General features: G+C 41.7%; 1 protein-coding gene across 1 annotated transcript; it reads right to left on the reverse strand.

The window, feature by feature from the left end:
- Positions 1–37: 37 nt before the first annotated feature.
- Positions 38–13,058, reverse strand: LOC106597416 (heat shock 70 kDa protein 4L). Its single transcript, XM_014188630.2, has 19 exons — positions 12,673–13,058; positions 11,163–11,220; positions 10,882–11,022; positions 10,525–10,647; positions 10,247–10,346; positions 8,661–8,794; positions 8,308–8,552; positions 8,135–8,211; positions 7,850–8,001; positions 7,578–7,684; positions 7,308–7,441; positions 6,541–6,737; positions 5,689–5,763; positions 5,458–5,601; positions 4,731–4,856; positions 4,477–4,584; positions 4,161–4,280; positions 1,085–1,246; positions 38–966 (listed from the first exon to the last, which is right to left on the reverse strand). Exons 1-19 carry the CDS (start codon positions 12,777–12,779, stop codon positions 784–786), a joined length of 2,493 nt encoding a protein of 830 aa, XP_014044105.2. The 5' UTR covers positions 12,780–13,058; the 3' UTR covers positions 38–783.
- Positions 13,059–14,677: the final 1,619 nt, after the last annotated feature.

Here is a 14,677-nt window from a genome sequence, read left to right on the forward strand (position 1 = left end):
GCATTTACATTTTAGTCATTTAGCAGACACTCTTATACATAAGTGAGTGCATACATTTATTTATTTATACATTTATTACTCTGTCTTTAAATCTCATGACTCAAAATATAGAAATGCATGAAAATAAGTAAAGGAATAAGCATCCAGCCCATTGCTCTTCTCTCTTTGCTAACAACACTAGGAATGTATCCTCTATATACACAACTATAGGCACTGGCCAGTTTAAATTACTAAAATAATATTTACAGTATCTAGGCATACAGACATCCTTTCAAATTCATATATTAAATACAAATATATATAATATGTATTATTGCATACATATTTTACTAATAGTTTAATTAGCCATAGCGATTGTTCAGACAGTAATTCTACTTATGTTCCACTACAAGGTTATGTGCAGTAAGAGTCACCTTAGAGATCTGATGCTTATGGGACTTTTGAAATGCAAACACGTATGGTTAGGAAAAACTGTTTTCAGGAGAGCCAGCATTGTTTTCATCTATATCTAATCTTACAGTTAATGACTATATAAGGTATTGTCTAACCTCTGAGGGAGGAGCACACCGTTGTAACATACTAGAGAAAGTCAAAAAAAGATCAAAAGGAAAAAAATAGAACAGGGGGACTCTGAATACAAATGCACAAAACAGCCCATTGAGTGGTGGTGGACATGGAAAAATGGTCCCGGATACACTTTGTACTGTATGTTTGGGTAGACCTTGTCAAAATGGTCTGATGGGAGCTAGAGTGCTGGTAGCAGAGCTTATTTGGCAGAGGGGCTCAGTCAATCTCCATCTCTGCTGAAGGAGGCTTTGTCTGGTTGCTACCCTTTGCCGCTCCCCTCCCGCCAGCTCCTTGCCTTGGGCTGTTATGGGCCCCGTTGCTCTTGTCATTCTCCTCTGACACATCCTCTGCTTTGGGCTTTGGCCGGTTGACAACTGGGTTGCATACTTCATCCAATTCCTAAAGTATAGGTATATGTGGAAGATAGGTGGATGCAGTATTAGTAAAATAATCAGTACCTGGTGACGATGGGCCAATAGTATGTCATATAGTCGAATCATTCACACTTATCACACACCTGTATTTTGGAAATGATGTCTGCTACTTTGACGATTGGGTCCTGGGCGATGGTGAGTTGGCTCTGGGCATTCATCTTGCTGTTTATCCAAGCCATGCTTTCATTTAAATACTTCTCCACGTTTCTCATCTCCTCAGCATTCAGATGCTGGTAACGCTCATCCTGAGTGTAGATAGGAAACAAAACAATTAGAGATAGCACACCTCTATCTCATTAAGTAAATCACCTCGTCTATGCCCTCACAAACAAATCAATTGATAAAAATGTCACAGATGGTTTATTACATACATCCTGGGTTAAACCCAGACACAGATTAAGTCACAATAGTGTCACAATTGCTCATAAAATTACTTTACTATGACAATGACCTAACCAGCTTTGAAAAGTGTGTACAGGCCCCAGAGGACTGATAAGACTAAACAAGGAAATCAGAGGTGTCCTGAATATGGAAAAGGAAAGTAATTAGCACAATCCCAACAGAGCAGTGGTGTACAGTCGTGGCCAAAAGATTTGAGAATGACACAAATATTAATTTTCACAAAGTCTGCTGCCTCAGTTTGTATGATGGAAATGTGCATTTACTGCAGAATGTTATGAAGAGTGATCAGATGAATTGCAAAGTCCCTCTTTGCCATGCAAATGAACTGAATCCCCAAAAAACATTTCCACTGCATTTCAGCCCTGCCACAAAAGGACCAGCTGACATCATGCCAGTGATTCTCTCGTTAACACAGGTGTGAGTGTTGACGAGGACAAGGCTGAAGATAACTCTGTCATGCTGATTGAGTTCGAATAACAGACTGGAAGCTTCAAAAGGAGGGTGGTGCTTGGAATCATTGTTCTTCCTGGAAACACATGTCGTCAACATTGCTTTGCACAAAAAGGGTTTCACAGGCAAGGATATTGCTGCCAGTAAGATTGCACCTAAATCAAACATTTATCGGATCATCAAGAACTTCAAGGAGAGCGGTTCAATTGTTGTGAAGAAGGCTTCAGGGTGCCCAAGAAAGTCCAGCAAGCGCCAGGACCGTCTCCTAAAGTTGATTCAGCTGCGGGATCGAGGCAGGAATGGCAGCAGGCAGGTGTGAGTGCATCTGCATGCACAGCAAGGCGAAGACTTTTGAAGGATGGCCTGGTGTCAAGAAGGGCAGCAAAGAAGCCACTTCTCTCCAGGAAAAACATCAGGGTCAGACTGATATTCTGCAAAAGGTACAGGGATTGGACTGCTGAGGACTGGGGTAAAGTCATTTTCTCTGATGAATCCCCTTTCCGATTGTTTGGGGCATCTGGAAAAAAGCTTGTCCGGAGAAGACAAGGTGAGCGTTACCATCAGTCCTGTGTCATGCCAACAGTAAAGCATCCTGAGACCATTCATGTGTGGGCTTGCTTCTCAGCCAAGGGAGTGGGCTCACTCACAATTTTGCCTAAGAACACAGCCATGAATAAAGAATGGTACCAACACATCCTCCGAGAGCAACTACTCCCAACCATCCAGGAACAGTTTGGTGACGAACATTGCCTTTTCCAGCATGATGGAGCACCTTGCCATAAGGCAAAAGTGATAACTAAGTGGCTCGGGGAACAAAACATAGATATTTTGGGTCCATAGGCAGGAAACTCCCCAGACCTTAATCCCATTGAGAACTTGTGGTCAATCCTCAAGATGCAGGTAGACAAACAAAAACCCACAAATTCTGACAAACTCCAAGCATTGATTATGCAAGAATGGGCTGCCATCAGTCAGGATGTGGCCCAGAAGTTAATTGACAGCATGCCAGGGCGGATTGCAGAGGTCTTGAAAAAGAAGGGTCAACACTGCAAATATTGACTCTTTGCATCAACTTCATGTAATTGTCAATAAAAGCCTTGACACTTATGAAATGCTTGTAATTATACTTCAGTATTCCATAGTAACATCTGACAAAAATATCTAAAGACACTGAAACAGCAAACTTTGTGAAAATGTATATTTGTGTCATTCTCAAAACTTTTGCCACGACTGTAGTAGACCACAGAGAAATAGAGGCATTGTAAATGGACTTCATTTCACTGCATCTCACACTGAGCTTTAAAGGCGCTGCATGGTCAATCTGACGTCTGCATTGGTCATGCAGCATTTACTGTGATATGGTCTCTGCAGAAGTCAGGGCATTCATACTTCTTGCGCTTCGCCGAGCAGTGTAGAGCTGTTGTGAAGGAAGTTGTCAAGGAAGTGAGTTTGTGTTTATACAGGACCTCGCGCCCTCACCTACCGTCAACCAATCAAGACAATGCGGAGCTATACGGAGCCCTCCGCATTGTTACAAGATCTGAGGCTCACGGCGATGCGGTACTGCGTGCCTCTGGAGGCTCCGCAACTGCGTCACACCATCCATACGACGCCTCTGACCACATTTCTGATCAAGCATAAATTGTCTCTTAGTGTCTTATACTGAGCTGTAATGACATCACTCCACAGAAACCATGTTCCCAATGAGGAGAGAAACCATTTCAATCATAGAATGGGTTAAATGTTTCTAAAGTGGGAGGGGGTTCGATTAATCCCGCCCGGGCGCCCGTGTAGATGTGTTATGCAATGGCTGAAAGTTGATTGCGTTAGAATTGGAACCAGGCTGCCTCCTGGGCGCAAGCCAGGTGCCCCGCTCTGTCCGACGGCGAAGTCGGCTTAAAACAAAAGTGATGTAATTAAGCAAGTGCAGTACTTAATAGGATTCTTTGTTTTCCCATGCAAAAGTGATTGTTTTTGAGAAAAACGGTTTATCTGCTTCTCAATGAAAACTAATTTGAAAATGCAAACATTTATTTTATGGAAAAGAGGTGTTGTATGTTTCTGGTAGTTGCACCATACTGCCTTGTTGACAACATGACCAAGCGGAGCGTATTACTGTTCCATTTGAGAAGCGCACTCCTCCCTCCCCGCTTTCGCCTGATGACGGGCCATTGCCCAGTTCAACACGGGCAGCGTAAAATAACTCCCTCAATGCCTTTCAGTACTATCCAAAAAACTAAGACATATCAAAGATGCTCAAGGATGAAAGGATGCTGAACTATAACATAAAAAGATTCCAGTTTTTACCTTCTGTTTATAAAGCTCCACAGCCTTCATATAAAGTTGGATCTTCTTGCCCATCTCTTCAAATGCCCTCGGCCTGTCTTCCTGCTCCCTGTGCCTGTCATGAATGGGTTGGGCAAACCTCTGGAAAAGGACATCAGTCAAATAAATCACTCAAATCAAGTCACGTTCCTAAACCTTCAGGCTGTTCACATAAATGCCCCAAATACATTTGTTTATTATTCATGTTTCTTTCTCCTGATTTCAGAACTGCTATAATAGCAGACTGGTGCAGGCAGAGGCTAGATATAGAAATCCTTTATGCTAAATAAACATTAACCTTGAGATCTTCCAGCTTGTCCACATAGACCTGTTTGGCTTGGTCCTCTCCCTCCTCATAAAGCCAGTTCTCTGTGTCCTCGAGCATCAGTGTCAGACGATTACTGTCCTTTTTGAAAGGTGAGAAAGGACAAAACAGGTATCAGCAAACACATTATGTATTGCAAAGACTTTGTTCTTTGTTCTTTGATTCTTTGTTCAATGTGGCAGTATTTATTTCTTAGTTAAAAGGAAAATGTTCATCTAGGTTCTTACCTCCTCCGTGGTGTACTTCTCATAGATGCCACACAGTTTGTCCCGCAGGTCGTACACATACTCCTCCACAGCATTCTTCGCATCATTCCTCTCTTTCTCCAGCTTATCCTGGACGATCATCTGGCCCTGAGGGACACAGAGAGGAAGAGAGGAAGAGACAAAGTGAGACACGTGTAACAGAGTTAAGAACATGCCATAATCTCACTCCACAGCTAGCTTGAAATGTCACCGATGGAGCTATCCAATGGGTACCTTTTGTATAGCTCAAATGGTTAGTATCTTTTCAAGGAGGGCTGTCACGTGTGCTGCGAAGCAGAGGATCACTGGTTCAAGCCCGGTATGGGGACAGGGACAGTGAAGGAAGCTAAACTGTTAGCAGCACACTGACGTCGGCAACAATGAGAGCCAAAATCAGCCTTCCGCTTCCTCTAATACCCACTCCCAGGCGGCCACACAGAAATATAGGGCACGTTAGCTACATCATCTGCCAGTTTTGTAGAAGTGTACAACATAGATAAAACATGAATGGGACAACTAATGCAGAACATGCCTTTACAGTTCCAAAGCTGCAGATGATTCATCTTCCTACAGAAACCCTTACTACTTGTGTTTTATGTCTTTGAACTAAACAAGGCAGGTAAGTTTTACATTACAGTAAGTCTTTTCTCTTGGTTCGATGAGAATCTGACTCAGCTGCTGGGGAGTCGGGGCCTTCAGAGTGACTCACCTCATACTCCACAAAGTCATTGAGCACCCCCCTGTCCAGCTGTCTGATGGTGGTGGCCAGAATGGGAAGGTCAGTGCTTTTCACTTTTACTTTAGGCTTGCTTCCCCCTGATGTTGGGTCCTGCTTCTCCCCAGGGACTCCGTTCTTTGTTGGGAAATTTAAAATGTTTTATGTTTCACAAGACATAAAAGTTGAAGTGTAATTATAGTTTCTTATGATTCACGTACTCACCTTACTGCAGGAGCTGGCTTCCTCATTCAGCTGGTCCCCCTGGACTTGACCCTCCTGGTCCACCTGCATTTTAGTCTGAGACAGTAGGACACCCGTCACAACCACATCACCTGAATCTTAAAATCAACGCTTGGCTGCTCTCCTGCTCTACTTACAGTAGCTTTGACTTATAGAACACCTTAGTAATGTAATTCATGATGTTACACCTACGTCTATATAAACCAGCTTACTTCAAGCAGCACACCCCTCCTGTTAACGTAATCAAACTATCTACTATTCAAGGATGCCAATGAGAATGTTAGAATCTGTATGAGTAACACATTCAAATACACTGACATACTGATCATATCAAAGGAGTGGAGGATGATTTTTTATAGCAGACACAGACACAGCACAGCCTGTGAACAATAGAGCTATGAAGATGTGGAAAGTATTTTCAACTTAATAGCTATTCCACTGGCTCCATGTATCCTCTGGCATCACACAATGCCAAGCCCGGTTATACAAACACACACATTCTCTCAGGCTCAATGTGATGAACCTTAATGAGACCAGTGCTCCACAGATGAGACCAGACCACAAAACCTCCCACAAATAGTTCATATCGTTATAGATGTCATCTTCAATGGGAGGAAAGGAGTGCAGCTTCAAGAGCCAGGAATAGAGAGAAAATGGGCTTGAGTAAAATTAATCACACAGGTAAAGACATGAAGTCATATCAGTGCTCTATGTCTTATACATAAGACATTCAAACGGGAAGATTAACCAACGGCTTCTTTGCCATGCGTTCTTAAATCTTAAAATAGGGTGTGAAATTCAGGTGAATCTTCACACTCCTTCTCTTTCTGTTACCTGGTCCTCTGGCCTTCCTTCATTCTGCACAGTGGCTTCCATGTCCATCTGAACATCCTCTCCTTCATCCTTCTGCTTCTCGATCAGGGAGGCGCTGGAAACACTGAAGATGCCGTGCACGTTTATGCGCACTTTGACCTTCACTTTGGAGCTGTCTCCATCAGGCTGGGGCACCACATTCTGAACAGAAAAATGCCCTGAGAAAGCAAGAGAGGAGGAGGCAGGTGGAGAGGCATTCAAATGACACACCTGATGGAGTCACATGAAATTACACAAACAGACTGGAGAATTGACAGGGGAAGGAGGATGAGGTCTGATTAGCTAGTCATTGCGCTTCTTTCAAACTGAAATCGCACCTGAGAGATCCCCTTATAATACACACATACTCTCTCTCACACACACACACACACACACACACAGCTCTGCTCTGTAAATGACTCCTGTGACTCATAGGGACGCAGTGTTCCATGGGAGATTTAAGCCTGTCCTAATTATCAGCCAGGTGGGAGACCCCCACTATATGGTTTAAATGTTCGTCATCAGGTAGGCCACCAAGAAACAATTTCAGATGGCCAACCACAGGACAGACATATAGTAGCTGTCTTGTAAGGGGATCTCAAGGCAGAATAGCTAAGTGCCAGCCAGGGTGTTACAGCTAAATATTTTACGTTCAGTTAGACCGCCTTCCAATTCCTTGAACAGGTACATCAAAGATGAAAGAAGACCTCTATGAACTGCAGAGGGCTTAGTTGAATGAGCAGGTGTACCTATCCTGATGTCCGGGTAAGGCAGCTCCTGTGGGAGGCTGTAGAACGCTTCCAAGTCAAAGGGCTCGTCCTTGTGGAAGGTGATGACTTTGGAGAAGGGTGCTGCATGGTTCTTACTGTACACCTCACATTCTCTGTAGAACAGACAGTGGTGTTGAATGAGGACCAGGAAATCACTGTGTTGTAATGTCTTCTCATCTTATTACAAACAACACAGTACCCACAAATGAACGTTTCTTTCTATAGAGCCAGCTCAGTATGTGCCCTTACCCGACTCCATCTTCTGTGGGGGACTTCCAGCGTAGGGTTATGGGAAAGGGAACCACATCAGTGATGGAGAATTCACGCACCTTAAACGCTGGGGACAGAATTGCACACTACACACACACACATCCATACATAAACAAACACACACCAAAACAAGGACACAAACACACAATCACTTTGTTACCCACCAAATATTCCAACAAATTATTCATCAGCTGCATATAAAATTGATGGCTGAAGTTTAAATCACTGTAAGAGGAGAAGGAAGTGAGGACCTGAAGAGCGCAGCCCCGTGCCACAGCCTCATCTGCATTGAGTGTGGTGCTGACATCTTTGCCAAAGAACTTGGAGATTCTCTCTTTAATGGAAGGGATCCTGGTGGCTCCTCCTACAACCTCCACTGCATAGATCTCATCCCGGCTCAGCTCTGACACAAAACACACACACACACACACAGAGGATAAAATAATACATTTTCAGTTTTACTATTGAATTTATACTGTCTCTATCACTGAATGTTCATCAACTAAATCAAATTAGATTTGATAAAAATGACACACTTGATTGTTCAATAACTGCTTTCAATGGCGCCTCTACTCTCATCAAGAATGTGGCACACAGTTCTTCAAACTGGACTCTGAAAAAGAAAAGAAGGGGGAAAGTGGAATGATTATTATTGCATATACATCTCTATAGGAAGCTAAACAAAGGAGTCACAAATCCATATGTGTACCTGTTCATCTTGCCTGTCACATCAATGTCATTCATGAAGCACTCAATGTTAATGGGAAGGTCAGAGCAGTTGGCACTCATCAACTTCTTCAGTTTCTCGCACTCCTGAGACAGCCGCAGAATAGCCCTGGGGTTCTCCCTCACGTTCAGCTTGTATCTTGTCTTGAACTCCTCGCAGAAGTGCTCCACAAGTACCTCATCAAAGTTACGCCCGCCCAGGTAGGGATCAAAGGCTGTGGCCAGTACCTGGTTAATTGACCAGACAATTAGGGGTTACATATGGAAGAGAGAAAGAAAAATACAGGTGATAAATAGTGATAGACTGCTTCTGCTACTTTAGGAAGAAGAACCCACCTTGAGTTTGCCTTTGTTGAAGGCTGATATGGAGACCTGGAATGATGAATGTCCCAGGTCCACGAACACCACATTGCGTGGCTTCTCCTCTGGGGTGGGCAGGTCCTGCTTGTAGATCCCATAGGCCAGGGCCACTGCCATTTAGAAACAACAATATGAGACAGACACTCTAATGCAGGGTTCCTCAATAAGAGGCAAACTTTGTAAAAATCACCAGGAAATGAGCGTAAAGTGATTTTAATTTAGGAAATCTTTTCCCAAGTATTCCCATGCATAAATAGAGGCCTACTACTTTGAGTCTGCAAGACACGTCTTCGTACTATGGGGAGTGAGGCTTCTACTCCCTTGCCCCTCCTCTATGGATTGCTCTCCCTGACCATCTGTGAGCCGCTCCATCAACCTGAATTTCTAAAACGGGTCTTGAAACACATTTCTACACACTATTTTATATTTTATAGTCCTAATCTGCAAAGTCATTTTAGCACTACTATTGCTATGCCCTGCCTTGATTCTAAATGTATGATGTTTTTATTGAATTTTGTTTTATTATCAGCATTTGTTTTGAGCTTTGAGAACACTGTAATGAAAAGCGCTATACAAATGAAATGTATTCGTATTATTATTACGTATCCCTTTGTAATCACGGTTTGAAATGATTATGTTTTTGTCAAATACTATATCTGTTTGGGGTTTCTTGCAGTCAATTTGCAGTGTACAAATAATTTATAACTATTCAAGAAAAAAATCGGCCAGCGGCTGAATGTAATTGGGGACCCCTGCTCTAACCCTACACCACTTTCATGATTAAGAGCATTTAGTGGATGGAAATGACGAGAAGTAATGTAAGCGTTATCAAGTCATTTTGGTCCATAACATAATAGGTTACCTAGCGGTTAGAGCGTTTGCCCGATAATCGAAAGGTCGCTGGTTCAAATCCCCGAGCTGTCAAGGTGGAAAATTTGGCAATGTGCCCTTGAGCAAGGCACTTAACCCTAATTTGCTCCAGAGGTGCCGTACTACTACGGTAACCCTGTAAAACAACACATTTCAATGCACTTACCCAGTGTATGTGACAATAAAATATATATATTTTTATACAATGATATGTTTGTGCAGCTTATAGGCCTATACATTGCTCCTACAAAGGGCATCTTCAAGTAGACTTTGTGAATGTCAGTGCCTGCTGATTACAGGTGAGAAAACAAAGACTTGAAAAACAGCTGTCTCTAGGGAACTCCAGCCTATTCTGGGATAATGATATTCCTAAACAACTAAAGTTGTTGGTGGAAATAATGTGAAACAATTAAATACATATGAATGATTTTGACAACTACCACCAATAAATGTATAAACCAGTGGAGGCTGCTGAGGGGAGGACGGCTCATAATAATAGCTGGAACGGAGCAAATGGAATGGCATCAAACACATGGAAACCATGTTTTTTATGTATTTGATACCATTCCACTAATTCCGCTCCAGCCATTAACACGAGCCCCTCCTCCCCAATTAAGGTGCTACCAACCTCCAGTGCTATAGACATATCCATCACAGAATATGACCTTAATGACTCTGTGGGAATCACTGACCTGCCGTGGTGTCATTGATCAGACGTAGACAGTTCAACCCTGCAATTTGGGTGGAGTCCATCACAGACCTCCTCTCTGCATCGGTGAAAAAACTTGGGACCTGTGAATCAAAACTCTTATTAGAAAATGATAAACTTGAAATGGGATGAAAAAAATGACTTTGGCTAATATCAAGGTATATTCACGTGTAGCATATTGATACTACATTGACTAGTACATTGACTATACTGTAATACATTTGCAGTGTATTACAGTATATATATATTGTTGTCACTCACAGAGATCACACAGTCCACAACTGGCTTCTTCAGGGCGCTCTCAGAAGTTTCCTTCAGCTTGGTCAGCAACATTGCTGTTACCTGCTCAATTGTGAACACTTTGTCCTCATCCAGGTAACGGACCTATGAATGGGACACAGTTTTAGTTGAGACTATTTAGACAATATCAAAACCAGCTGAAACCAGAGGAGGGTTGATGGTGTCAGTGCTGGTTAAAAAAGATGGTTTGGAGGTCAAAACACATTGGAAAATACAAACAATTGAGCAAAAAAACAATGGTAATTTACATAATGACAATGGAGCTTGGGGTGATGGAGCTGAAGGGAACATATTCAAAATGGAGTGCAGTGGTGTTACCTTGATTCCAGTGTTGCCACTGGCCAGCTTGTGCAAGCTGTAAGGCAACTTGGGTTTCTCCCCCTGGACATATGGGTCGTCAAACGTTCTGCCATGGAACTTCTTGAAGCCATGGACTGTGTTTTTAAAGTTTGTTATAATCTGAAATAAATTGTTTTTTTTAGTCATGTGATCTGATGCTGACCAATTTGACCATCTCCAAAAAAGTATTGATCTGCAAAATTACATTTGCACAATAATAGTACTACATTATAAAAACTGTTCTCATTTGATCATCTTACTTGACCCTTGGCTGCATTTCCAATGGTTCGGTTTTTGGAGGCCAGAGACACCCAAGCCCTGAGGAACCAAAACAAATAAACACATACAAAATATAATATAGGCCTAATGGTTAATAGTAGGCAATGGAGGTTGAACATCTGCAGATTATTAAGTGAATTTCTATGAAGAAACTACAAATTAGGACAGTAAGACAGAACAGTTCACCTTCAAAGAGTATGGAAGATCCGCATTTAAAATATCACTTTTTTAACTCATTTAACTGACTCACTTCCTCCATCAGCTCATTGTATTGTCTTGCTGACACAGAGTGATCCAGGTTCCTTGAATGGAAGGCTCAGTTCCATCAACTGGTATTGAAGGTCTCACTCTGCTCCACCTACCCATCTTCCCCCTCCTTCTCCTCATCATCAAATTCATTTTATGAAAGCTGTACACTGCAATGCTATGTTATGTCTGAGGTTATTCCCAATTGGCATTGTGATTGTGGGCTATGCAGTTGGTCTGATGTCAGATGTTAAGTTATTTGGAAAATTAGTTGTGAAAGAGGCCGAGCAAGAACGTCCTGTAATAAAACCCAGGTCATTACATTCCCTCTCACTCACTCAGAGTATTGGTGCACCTTGCATAGTGGCCTGTTAGGAAGAGCAGGAGAATATTGCAGTTTTGAGAGGAATTGGTGGAAACTAAATACCCATGTATTCAGTCAGCTATTCCAATGTCATAACATTTGTGTGTGATAGTCATATTCAAATAGGCTACATACAGTAGGCCTACAAGCAGCCCATCTATAGCCTATATTTATCTTTGTTCAAATTATTCTGTCCATAGGGGAATTTGTCATACAGTACTTTTAAGTCTGAGAGCAAAAATGTATGACAGCAGTCAATTCCCAACAAATTCAATGATACTCGCAAGAAATAAAATGATCTATACATTTAGCTGACATGGCGTGCGCTTGCTTTGAATAAAAAAGGACAACACAACAAAGCTTACTTGAAAAATAGAGTAATGCAGGGATATTCATTAAAAAAAGTAAACTATATGACATGAGATTTAATACAATCTATTCTAATACTGAACAATTTGGTCAAATTTCGATACAGGCTATGACGATGCATTAAATATCATGTCTCACAGAATATAATAGAAAAGTGTAAAAAGAAACTAAAAAGGCCACATTCCAAGCACTACGTAGACAGCTGCAATTATTAAGAGAGGTCATTAGGTAAATGAACATGCAACAAAGACTTCTGAGAATGGAGACGTTATAACGTTGTAATAACCAAAACTGCAAATATTGATATTAATAGGCTATATATTTACATGGAAGAAAAAATACAATCCAATATAATGTCATCCACTGTAAGATATTCATCATAACACATGAAACATCCATTGTTGGAGCATTATTTATCACTACGCCATCAGGGTATGCTACAGCGCGCACCCAGTCCCAAACATTTTGTAGCAAAATCACATTCTATATATTGATGTCAATGGTATACTTACGGTGTACATCTGTCGCTGTATTCATTGGCAATGGTTTCAATCCCGCCGCTTCTCGCAACAGCAATGTAACAATTTTGGAAACCCACATCAATACCTACTACCGACATAATGCGTGTAGCTGTTAGTTTGCGCAATTTTCCGTAACGATTGACACTTGACACCTTTCCAATGAGAAAATAAAATATTCCACTATGCGAGACTGTAGGCTATTTTAAATGATGTCTTTCGTTTTCAGCATATATTTGAGACAGTTTGCTCTTACAGTTCTAACTGAATTAGGCTACTAGCTATTATGTAAGGCAAATGTTTATAGCCAACTCACTCAGCCTAATCCCAGGGAGGGAAAATGTCCACAGGATTCTCTCAATTTCAATCGGAACAACCGGTAATCCAAGTAAACATGCGCAAAGAGCAGTCGGGAATGCCTTTAGAACCCGCCCTCTGCTATCTGTTATTGGTTACATGTCACCAAATGTGTATTTGATTGGTGCGACAGAACATCTACGAAAGAAAAATCTAGAAATCCTTGAAAGAAAAATCTAGAAATCCTAGAAAGAAAAATCTAGAAATCCTAGAAAGGGACCAGCTTTTACATCATGAGTGACAGTGTAGGTAAGGCATTGTCTGCTGGTATAGGGATAAGTGAATTTGCCATGAGAAGCATGCCATTAGGCAAAAGCAAATGCAATTTGCAGACCACTACATATAGTTTGGCTACAGGTGTAAATTATTACAGTATAAGAATCATTTCCACTATCTGTCCTTAATATCAGGGGCGTAACTTTGGTTTTAGAAGTGGGGCGGACATAATATTATAATTATATATATATTTTTTTTAATCCAATTGGATATACACTCCAAACAGCCTACCAGACAGCTCCAAGGCATCAACATGGTCCTAAAGCACACTGTTGCCTCGTTTTGTATCACATTCCAATGATAACACTGTGGCGGATAAAAAGACCATTTCAGTATGTGGGGAGGACATGTCCAGATTACAGATTGCACAATAGAAATGTAAAGATACTTTCCGATTAAACCGACATGCAGAGTTTACCATGAATGCAGTGTTACGAAGTCCCTGCCGATGACTGTTATCAGTACCTCACAACCATGAGCTGCACACTCCACTCCCCATCTCCCATGACCTGAGCCTCAGAGTCTAGGCGGTACCATAAATCTGCCTCTCAAACTCTCTCTGACCTGTGTGACCTGATAGGTTTCTAGGAAGGTTACTAGGGGGCCGGACATCTACCAATTGTCTTGATTATACAGGTCACAATATACTTGCAGTCTCCCTCAGGCAGTGGAAGAGAGCAATATCGCTTTCTCTCCCTGTCAACAACTGGACTCATTCATATCTCTGGACTTGTGGGATGGTGTGCATGCCCAAAAACCACTACCTTTCTCACTTTTCACCCCCATGTACACTACCGTTCAAAAGTTTGGGGTCACTTAGAAATGTCCTTGTTTTCGATAAAAAAGCTAATATCTTTGTCCATTAAAATAACATCAAATTGATCAGAAATACAGTGTAGACATTGTTAATGTTGTAAATGACTATTGTAGCTGGAAATGGCTGATTTTTAATGGAATATCTACATAAGCATACAGAGGCCCATTATCAGCAACCCTCACTCCTGTGTTCCAATGGCACGTTGTGTTAGCTAATCCAAGTTTATCATTTTAAAAGGCTAATTGATCATTAGAAAACCCTTTTGCAATTATGTTAGCACAGCTGAAAACTGTTGTTCTGATTAAAGAAGCAATACAACTGGCCTTCTTTAGACTAGTTGAGTATCTGGAGCATCAGCATCATCATGAGTGGGAGGCCCCGGTGAACAACTGAGCAAGAGGACAAGTACATTAGAGTGTCTAGTTTGAGAAACAGACGCCTCACAAGTCCTCAACTGGCAGCTTCATTAAATAGTACCCGCAAAACACCAGTCTCAACGTCAACAGTGAAGAGGCGACTCCAAGATGCTGGCTTTCTGTGTTCTTTTGC

Source organism: Salmo salar, chromosome ssa01 (genome assembly GCF_905237065.1).
Source record: "Salmo salar chromosome ssa01, Ssal_v3.1, whole genome shotgun sequence".
In the NCBI taxonomy this organism is placed as follows: Eukaryota; Metazoa; Chordata; class Actinopteri; order Salmoniformes; family Salmonidae; genus Salmo; species Salmo salar.